This window comes from Strongylocentrotus purpuratus, unplaced genomic scaffold, assembly GCF_000002235.5.
Source record: "Strongylocentrotus purpuratus isolate Spur 01 unplaced genomic scaffold, Spur_5.0 spur5_scaffold_20, whole genome shotgun sequence".
Lineage (NCBI taxonomy): Eukaryota > Metazoa > Echinodermata > Echinoidea > Camarodonta > Strongylocentrotidae > Strongylocentrotus > Strongylocentrotus purpuratus.
Window position 1 is genome coordinate 7,724,197 of NW_022145606.1, and position 11,384 is coordinate 7,735,580.

General features: G+C 40.6%; 1 protein-coding gene across 1 annotated transcript; it reads right to left on the reverse strand.

The window, feature by feature from the left end:
* Window positions 1-281: 281 nt before the first annotated feature.
* Window positions 282-11,025, reverse strand: LOC115927565 (serine/threonine-protein phosphatase 6 regulatory ankyrin repeat subunit A-like). The gene is made up of 4 exons (XM_030993620.1): window positions 7,767-11,025; window positions 3,743-3,961; window positions 1,667-1,905; window positions 282-401 (listed from the first exon to the last, which is right to left on the reverse strand). Exons 1-4 carry the CDS (start codon window positions 11,023-11,025, stop codon window positions 282-284), a joined length of 3,837 nt encoding a protein of 1,278 aa, XP_030849480.1.
* Between the last annotated feature and the right edge of the window lie 359 nt (window positions 11,026-11,384).

The window sequence follows — 11,384 nt, forward strand, 5'->3', positions numbered from 1 at the left end:
ACGTGCACACGTTCGCGATTAAAGGTTAATTAATGGAGCTCCGAATTAAGTTCTATCCCATTATTATAGAGATTTTGTATGGGAGGGAACTATTTGGAGCTCTGTGAATTAACCTTTGATCACGTACGTGTCCGCGTGTCACAACGCACTCTCTCAATACGCTATGGACCGATCATACAGATGGACACCACACCAACCAAACAAATGCATTGCACTTAAAAGCCAACAAATCGACCAGTCAATTTTCAGTTTGTTTTGTCGTTGTGTCTAAAGCATTTATATTAACTTGCCTGAGTGCCTATGTCCATGTCGTCTACCTGACAGGTTACTTTAAGTTCGCCAGAACGCCATGCCACAAAATACTCTTCTTCTTCTTCTGGTTTCGCGTATCCTACTTTGGGCTGTTTTTTTTAACAAAAGAGTTAACAAAAATGTTTATATCATACGAATGCGGTATAAAAGAAGAATAAATTAGCATAATGTTCACACAAGAAAAGGCCTACGGGATTATACGTACATTTTACAGATTAAAAAGTGTTAATAAACTTATTGCCATTTACATATGCCGGGATATATTTCTAACGTTCAAACATTCTCGTTGAGTATATATGCTCCAGAACATTCATGATATTAGTGTATACAACGGTAGTTTTCAATGGGCAAAATTGTATTGCTGACATTATTCCGTTAAGTGCTCTGTGTCATATGATTGTTCTGTTACAATGGCAAAGACTATGAAATAACCATATGCTCGAATTTTGTTATACAGTGCGTCTAAAAAGTATACCCCACCTTGGCAATATTTAACGCTCAATTTATCAATTAGGTCATGGAATATAATATTAAGAACATGCAAATTCATGATAGGTTTTCAATGTGCTGTTCGTTCGATTAATATCAATATCAATAAGAGACAGGAAGTTACTAGGCTGTTATAAAGAATGGTTATCCTGTTGATTGAAACAAGGTCATGTAAAGGCTCAGAAGCAGAACATTTGATCAGGATTTAAGACGAAAGTAACACAAGTATCTGGCATTAATCAAACTTGTGTGCATCAGCCCTAACTTGGTATAGGAGCTAAGGAGAGTTTGCGGCACTCGTTAAAGCCCTAAGTGTTCTCTCATCCGCGGCAGAAAATACTATAAAAAGAGAGATTAAATAGATAGAGAACATGTTACGATTGCTCATGAAACAGATTTCAAGGTCACATTTATTTAAGACTTTTTTTATCATAGGCTGCCAAAGCCTTGGGTATACTTTTGTAATATGGACTGTATTTGTCATCGTCATGTCAGCACACTTTATTCGTTGACGAACAATACTATTAAAAATACCCTTTTTCTGACAGTCTTAGCCATCGACTATGCAGAAGAAGGTCCAAATTGATGTGAAATGTCGAATCCATACAGTACTGCTAACGTCATATTTGCTTGTTATCTCCATTACTGGTTCCAAACAACAGAACCTGCGCATGGGGTTTAACGTGAAATCATCAAAGCAACGGGCTGGAACAGGGCAAATTCAGTGTTTGGCGCTTGTAATAACCACACCATTGTTTAGCACAATATTATTTGGAACCAGTAATATGAACGATGAGCGAATATGACGTCATTACTTTGGTAGTCTTTGAACAAACTGTGTCACTTAACCCCTTCCCTTTCATACCTCTGCTTTTCCGTAGTTACTGTCTCTAATGCAGAGCCTCAACAGGTGCTTAGCGTTCCTACGGCTGGGCTCGGGTAAAAAGGGCGTACAGATGACACGCTTGCCGAAGAATACCTTTGTGATGAAAGCAACAATCCACCATTCCGAGAAGTGGGAGATGTAGAGATCAAGATCTCGCTCTCGAACAACACATCGAGGGTCACCATTGGCAAAGGCAATCAATGAAAAACTGTCGGAACCTTTTAATTGAAAACAGAAAACATATGCGTAATCGCAATTTGTTGTTCCTTGCAAAATGTAAAACAAAGCAAAGAAAATACAAATACAAATTTCAGAGAACACAGAAGCGATGGGAGGGCGGGGGGGGGGAATACCCCAGCTTTATACCACCGATTCCCGTTATACGATAGATCACCCCTAATTTATACCTAAACGAGAAAAAAAAAGAATTCATGCTTGCATGATGCAGGGAGAAATTCGCTTAAGACGGTTTCTAACAAAAAAGGGTTAAAAACAAACCCCTTACATCGAAATTGATGATCATTGATTGGTGTTATTTTGCAAGGGAAAGAATGATCTACCCAATTTATAAAAAACAAATGACATTGAGGCAATTTGTCGTTGAAATTGCAGCCCTCACGTTTTGCGTTCATTTTTAGCAACCCCGTATAACAAGCAATACAAAACTCGGTATCGGTTTATAGTCGGGTCAATGTATTGGAGAGAAACAAATACCCCCCCCCCCCTTCGAAAAAAAAATGCAACAAAGATTTTACAACAGTTTCTAGTAGTGTTTGACATCAAAAACAACATACTTAAACTCTAAAAAAATTAGATTCCAAGAAAGTGCTTATTTTCAAAATAGCGTCAAAGAGTACAGCCATTACGTTATTAAAGCTTTAAATAATGATACATTTATCTTAGAGATGCGATTTTCGCGTCTTAACATATAGGTTTGGAGGGTCGACAAATCCATTCGTATCATAAAACACTCCTAATTGCATATGGGGTCGAATCCTAACTGACCGGACAAATTCGAAAAGTGGCTTCTGTATATGCTAATGAAGCAGGCATATATCACTGAATGTTGCGATGGGTTATTGAATTATGATACCATTGTAATCTAATGCTTCTGAACAAAGATATACATTTAACAACTAAATTATTCATACCCCTCGTTAATTTAATATTTTTTTGTGTTTTTCCTAGCTCAACAATGAAAGGGGAACGAGTTGATTTTAGGGCTTTTGTTGAATACTTTTAGACGTTAAGCTATGGTCACAAATCAGAGCGGCGACCGACCGATCTGTAGCCTGCTCGGTCGCCGCTGGAATTTAGGCATCGCCCTACGATTTTTGGAGATATCGAGCAGGGTTTAGAGCCCAGCGATGCCTGAGCGGTACCCTGACGATTTCCCGTCGGTCGCCGGACGATTTTAGGTCAAAACTGGGCGAAATGGGGAAGCTTCTCCGGCCGGCGTCCCGGCAGTGACCGACTGATGACCCACCGATTCCCGGCCGGCCACCGGCAGATTTTAAAGAAATTGACCGTCGGCCGGCCAGGGATCAGCGTGGCACCGATGGTACTTTGGGGGCGAGTAAAGTGATCAGGCGCCACTCGAATTTTAACTCTACGCTAAAACTTCCGCACCGACCGAGCGATGCCCTAAAAACAAGCGGTGCCCGGGCGGCCGCCGAGCAGGCTACGTTTAGGTGTTGCAACCATAGCTTAAGTTTGAATGTCACATTTGAATTTCACATTCTCAAAAAACATAAATCAGGACAATTCAATATTTCACAAACTTCAGAAATTAAAAAAAAAATGTTAACGGTATGCTTTTAACCATAACATTATTCTTACTGCTATTCCGATGGTAAGTCCCAATAGATGCAGAATCGAGACTTGTGAAAATTGCTGAATGGGGCATCGTCACTTTAATTGGATATTTAAAGTTTGCATCATAGGGTGATGCCTTAAGGCCAACACAAATGATTGCTTGGTCCTCCGTTAACAGATCTACCAGTTCAGCTGGAACTTCAGGTACTGCCTGGATGTCATCAACGCCCCAAATCTCACTTGGATGAAATTTGACTTCAATGCCATACTTCTCGATGCGAATCAAGCCTGCTTGCTGATCGGATGCCTCCATGGAATCACGAATAACATCTTCTACGACTTGTTCAGAAGATGCAGAGTCTAAGTTAAGCTGTTCCAGTTTTGAGGCGTCTACGTTTGCTTCGTTATCCACCTGTTTTTCGACACCCCCGCTTTCCTGTTTTGAACCCACGGCTGGATCTACAAAGAAACAACCAAATGAGGTGTTATATAGCACATAATATACAGCAGAAACGGCAGTTTATTCATCTCATATGTTCACTCACTGTAACAAATATGCACAGCGGCGGCGGCAGAGCGTTTTTCAAAAGTAGGTAGGGGAGGGGTTAACAAAAAAGGGGCCCTTTCTGGAAAAAGTGGCACCTTCAAAAGGGAAATATCAAAGCGACAATTTATCATTTTTAGAAATTGGTATATACCCCTACATTGTGATTACATTATCAGGAATGTTTTCAATATTTGTTTCTCTCTCTACAGTCTACATGGTCCAGGATGCTGCTTAAGCATCATACTTTGCAGTTAGGTGTGATGGAAAGAGGGCATACATAGGAAAAGAAACACTTGTCAAAATATAAGGGACACTTGTCAGATTTGAAAAAAGGCAATTATAAGAGGTGAAGGGACACTATCCAAAGATGGTAAGAGGCACTTCTTGTACCTGAAAAGCGGCACTCATCTGAGATGAATAGGGGATATTTTTACAAAGGAAAATTGGAACTTGTCGAATCAAAGGGGCACTTATCCGATATTTTTAGAGGCATTTATTAGAGATGTGAGGAGGCATTCATGGGTAGTGGAAAGGGCTCTTATGAAAAGTAAATACAAAATTGACATTTATCAAAAGGAAAAATGGCGTTTATTAGAACAAATAAGGTGTCAATTTTCGATATAAAAGGAGACACTTATCAGAGGTAAAAAGGGGCAATCATCCGATGAAAAGGGGAACTTTCAGAAGGAGAAGGGGGCACTTATTACAAACGAAAAGGGCTCTTGTTATAGTAAAAGGAAACCTCTCAAATTTGATCATCGGCAATTGTCATTGCAGAATGGGGCACTTTTAACAATATGGAATGGGCACCTTTAAGAAATAGATGGGTCCGCCGCCTGTGAAAGTGCATTTGCATAGCGGGCCTATGATGGTAACTATCGGAGTCGAGCTTATTCATGTCCAAATAAAACACAGACAGTTGGCTCGGCTATTTTCTAACATTAACAAATCAAACTTTGGAGGCTCATTCCAAAAACACAAATTCGGAAGACCGAGCAAATTCTTCGAAAACAGCGAATGTGGATATCGATCGAGCGGCCTTTATCTTTCGGTGCAACGTAGTGTGCACAAAACGCATGAAAAAGTTAAACTGCTGTTGATATATATTTCTTGAAAAATAATGATGCCGATATACATCTATTTCTTCAAATGTTTGCTATTTGAAAGGAAATTTATGAGACACATTCATTCATGGATTTTTATCATAATAAAGCCAAAGATTCATCTTTTTGAAAACTAAAATGAACAGGGTGATTTTCCCCATGGCTTTTGTAAACACTGCCTTAAACTAAAATATGAGGGCTCTGTATTCACTGCACGTACGTAATTCGCTGTTTTCGAAGATATTGCTCAATTTCGGTTTTCCGAAATTGTGACTGACTGATAAAATGAATAAGTAACTTATATATATGTGGTTGCCCAATTGCCCAATTCAGTCAATATTTAACGTGTATAGTATGTCAAGGTAACACTATAGTATTAATGACTGCTTTGAGAGAAATAGTTGTTTTATTACGCTCAAGGGAAGGTTAGAATTGTGCTATTCCCCGAGGCTTGCCGAGGGGAATAGCCCAATTCTAACCTTCCCGAGAGCGTATGAAAACAACTATTTCTCGAATATTAAAGCAGTCATTAATACTTTTATATGCCGAAAAAAAATAGACTAAAAAATGAAAAATTAAAAATATTTATCAATTTGTCGAAGACGGGATTCGAACCCTTGCGTACAACAAGAGGTGTACCGAAAACCAACGCTTAGACCACTCGGCTATGGCCCGCCGTTAACATGCTTGGCAGTTTTCTCCAATATATACATTAAAATGGATTGAAACCGGCTTCGCGTGTGATGAATGCTTCGCAAAAGCTCCATATACGGACTCTTCTTTTACTTTTGCAATGCATATTGGCACGAACTTAGATCAAGATCTATCGGCAGATGTTGTTTTTTTGTTTTTGGAAGTTTATTTTCGTCTTCATGTCAACAATGCAAGATAAAATTGTCGGTAAGATCGATCGAGATTCAATTGTATTGAAATTACCGACCAATCCTTCGCACACATACGGCATCCTCCATCGCTCAAACCATTTTTTAACATGTAAACCTATGGGGTAACCATGGAGGCTGACCAACTGTTTTTAATAACCATGGTTATTAAAAATATTGAAATGTTTTATGCATGGTTACCGAGAATTTTACAGGAACAGTTGAAGTTTATGAATGCAATTCGACCAATCAGATGGCTGGATTTCTTAAGTGAGGTATATAAATTACAATATAATGATTACATGAAATATCGTAATAGCCCTACGGACACTGGGATCGTGATTTTCAAGGTTTACGTACTTTCTAAAGCACATTGTATATGAAGCTGACATGTTTCATTTTTCAAAATGTATTTCTAATCTGCTCTAGCTATCTGTGGATTTCGACGGGTTTCATTAGTTGTAATATAATACATTAATCACTAAAAGATAACGGTCTATATAGGCTATGATGTTCTTTAATGGAATGTTTCAAGGGAAAGTCCACCCTGAAATTAAGTTAGTTTTAATAGGAGTAGAAAAATGAGAGAAACAAGTCAGTGAAAGTTTGAGCAAATTCCGATTAAAAATAAGGAAGTTAGGATTTTTGAAGTTGTGATCAATCAAACACAAATTGGCAACTCTATGACGTACCATGTGAGCTCAACTTCCATTTGCTCAGTACTAAAAAAATCTAAAATTTTCATTTTCCCTCAAGAAAAATTTCAACCATACATGCACCCTAAATATAATAATTGCAAATATGTTTCTATACTCCCCCTGCAAGGAACAAATATATATTCCGTCATCAATAACGAAGAAAAAATGATTTTATGGAATATTATGCACAAAGCAAATGAAGGAGAGCTCGTATAATAAGTCACAGAGTTGCCAATTTGTATTTGATTGATCACAACTTCAATAATTCATAACTCTCTTATTTGCATTCAGAATTTGCTCAAACTTTCACTCACCTGATCTTCTTATTATTCTGCCTCTATCGAAACAAACTTATTTTGGGGGTGGACTTTCCCTTTAAGACCGCAAGTGCCTTCAAAGTACATGGTTATTGCTCTTACATTCTTATTTATGACATTTCTGCCTATTAGAACCTAAAATTGCTCTGAAGGTAGTTTTCGACCCCAAAATGTGTAAATTTAGATTGAATACGATCAATTTAGCTCCACTATCCCAAAAATATGGTGACCGTTAATTATTCATAATTAATCATAACAATACAAGGGCCGGCTGGTTGTGCGTATTATAACCAGCACGAAAAGGCCAACAAAAAGCCGATATTGGCATTGGCTGGCATTGGGCTCGTTTTTCGACGGCTCTGACAAAATAACCGAATATTTGTAGATGGTAGTGTAGATGGTAATACTGTAAATGATAGCTCACAAGTAAGCAATGTTGTGAGGCAAACTTTTAGCGGTAGGAGGGTGAACTGCCCAGTTCGCCTTGATTTGTAAATTATATATTGATTTGTTCATATTATCATAATCAATAATCATATTACATATGTTCATTGTTCATATTATCACATGTTTATCATTGTTCATATTATCACATGTTTATCATTGTTATACTATTGTTATATTGATACTCTGTTGTAAATACGTTGTACTCACATACCCCGAGAGGGGGTCGATAGAGTCAATAACAAATACAATCAATCTTGCCAACTGAACTTACCTTTATCAATTAACTGCGCGTGGAGAGGTGTGCGCCTCCAACCAATATCAATCCTATTTGGATCTGCTTTTCGGTCAGTGAGAAACTGTTCCACATCATGGTGACCATTGAATGATGCCGCTTGGAGAGGTGTCCTGCCATCATTACCAGCCGTATTTCGATCTGCTCCTTGGCCAATGAGAAACTGTACAACGTCGAGGTGACCATTGAATGATGCCGCATGGAGAGGTGTGCGCCCATCAAAACCAGCCCTATTCAGATCTGCTCCTTGGCCAATGAGAACCTGTGCAACCTCGAGATGACCTTTGAGTGATGCCACTTCCAGAGGTGTGCTGCCATCTTTACCAGCCCTATTTAGATCTGCTCCTTGGCCAATGAGAAACTGTACAACATCGAGGTGACCATTGAATGATGCCGCTTGGAGAGGTGTGTGACCACCAACACCAGCCATATTTAGATCTGCTTTTTGGCCAATGAAAAACTTAACAACATCGAGATGACCTTTGAGTGATGCCACTTCCAGAGGTGTGCTGCCATCCCGACCAACCCTATTTAGATCTGCTCCTTGGCCAATAAGAAATTGTACAACATTGAGGTGACCCTTGAATGATGCCGCTTGGAGAGGTGTGCGCCCACCAATACCAGCCCTGTTTAGATCTGCTCCTTGGTCAATGAGAAATTGTACAACATCGAGATGACCTTTGAGTGATGCCGCTTCTAGAGGTGTGCTTCCATCGTTACCAGCCCTTTTTAGATCAGCTATTTGGCCAATGAGAAACTGTACAACATCGACGTGACCTTTGATTGATGCCACTTCTAAAGGTGTGCTGCCATCTCGACCAACTTTATTCAGAACTGCTCCTTGGCCAACAAGAAACTGTACAACCTCAAGGTGACCATTGAATGATGCCGCTTGGAGAGGAGTGCGCCCACCAATACCAGTCCTATTTAGATCTGCTTTTTTGCCAATGAGAAACTGTACAACATCGAGGTGACCTTTGAGTGATGCTGCTTCTAGAAGTGTGCTGCCATCATTACCAGTCCTATTTAGATCTGCTTTTTTGCCAATGAGAAACTGTACAACATCAAGGTGACCATTGAATGATGCCGCGAAGAGAGGTGTCCTGCCATCTTTATCCGCCCATTTTAAATCTGCTCCTTGGTCAGTCAGAAACTGTACAACACCAAGGTGACCATTGAGTGATGCCGCGAAGAGAGGTGTCCTGCCATCTTTATTCGCCCTTTGTAAATCTGCTCCTTGGCCAATGAGAAACTGTACAACATCCAGGTGACCATTGAGTGATGCCACTTCTAGAGGTGTGCTGCCATCTCGACCAAGTCTATTTAGATCTGCTCCTTTTCCAATAAGAAACTGAACAACGTCACGATGACCATTGGATGATGCCGCATGTAGAGGTGTCCTGGCATCTTTATCCGCCCTTTTTAGATCTGCTCCTTGGCCAATGAGAAACTTTACAACATCGAGGTGACCATCGAATGATGCTGTATAGAGAGGTGTCCATCCATCCTTATCTTCCCTATTTATATCTGCTCCTTTGCCAATGAGAAACTGTACAACGTCGCGATGACCATTGGATGATGCCGCATGTAGAGGTGTCCTGGCATCATTATCCGCCGTATTTAGATCTCCTCCTTGGTCAGTGAAAAACTGTACAACATCGAGGTGACCATTGAATGATGCCTTGTGGAGAGGTGTCATGTCGTCTTTATCCGCCTTTTTTAGATCTGCTCCTTGGCCAGTGAGAAACTGTGCAACATCGAGGTGACCATCGAATGATGCTGTATAGAGAGGTGTCCATCCATCCTTATCTTCCCTATTTATATCTGCTCCTTTGCCAATGAGAAACTGTACAACGTCGCGATGACCATTGGATGATGCCGCATGTAGAGGTGTCCTGGCATCATTATCCGCCGTATTTAGATCTCCTCCTTGGTCAGTGAGAAACTGTACAACATCCAGGTGACCGTTGAATGATGCCATGTGGAGAGGTGTCATGCCGTATTTATCCGCCTTTTTTAGATCTGCTCCTTGGCCAATGAGAAATGTTACCACATCGAGGTGACCATTGAATGATGCCGCAAGAAGAGGTGTCCTGCCATCATAATCAGCCCTTTTTAGATCTGCTCCTTGGCCAAAGAGAAACTTTACAACATCGAGTTGACCATTGAATGATGCCTCTTGGAGAGGTGTCCTGCCATCATAACCAGCCTTTTTCAGATATGCTCCTTGGTCAATGAGAAACTGTACAACATTGAGGTGACCCTTGGAAGATGCCGTGTAGAGAGGTGTGCGCCCATCAATACCAACCCTATTTATATTTGCTCCTTGGCCAGTAAGAAACTGTACAACATCGAGGTGACCATTGAATGATGCCGCTTGGAGAGGTGACCTGCCTTTATCATCAGCCCTTTTGAAATCTGCTCCTTGGTCAGTGAGAAACTGTACAACATCGAGGTGACCATGGGAAGATGCCGTGTGGAGAGGTGTGCTACCATTATTATCAGCCCTATTTAGATCTTCTCCTTGGCCAGTGAGAAACTGTACAACAACGAGGTGACCATTCCATGATGCCGCTTGGAGAGGTGACCTGCCTTTATCATCAGCCCTTTTTACATCTGCTCCTTGGTCAGTGAGAAACTGTACAACATTGAGGTGACCATTGGATGATGCCGTGTGGAGAGGTGTGCCTTGAAACCGATGTGCCATATTCAGATCAGCTCCTTGGCCAATGACAAACTGTACAACGTCGAGATGACCATTAGATGATGCTGCGTGGAGAGGTGTCCTGCCACTGATACTCGCCTTATTTAGATCTGCTTTTTGCCCAATGAGAAACTGTACAACAACGAGGTGACCATTGAATGATGCCTCTAGGAGAGGTGTTCTGCCATCATAACCAGCCCTATTTAGATCTGCTCCTTCGGCAGTGAGAAACTTTACAACATCGAGGTGACCGTTTGAAGATGCCGAGTAGAGAGGTGTGCCCCCACCAATATCAGCCCTATTTATATCTGCTCCTTGGCCAATGAGAAATGTTACCACATCGAGGTGACCATTTAATGATGCCGCAAGAAGAGGTGTCCTGCCATCATTATCAGCCCCATTTAGATCTGCTCCTTGCCCAATGAGAACCTGTACATCATTGAGGTGACCATTGGATGCTGCTTCTTGGAGAGGTGTCAAATCATCATTTTCAGCCCTAGAAAGATCTGCTCTTTGAATATTGTCCCCATCCATCATAAGAATTCAACTGATCTGAGTGTCTGCCTGATATTTCTAGACTGTCATAACTGACGTTTAGGCTATTTGATCAGCCAACTAGAACTGTATTACAGCTGAAGACATGAAGTTATTGAGAATCTGTGTCATTAGGTCTATTTCATTGTCGCCCCTAACGGCCCTCAAGCTATTGGACGAAGAGAGATAGATGGCTATAGGCTATACCGTGCCGCTTATTATTTACTCCGAGTAAAACGGCTAGCAGTGGTTTACATAATTAGACTGCGTAATTATTCTTGCCCACAAAGGAGATCACTTCTCCTCCACATTATATTAATACAATGTTGTTCATGTCAGCTTCATCGGTATGTTCCATT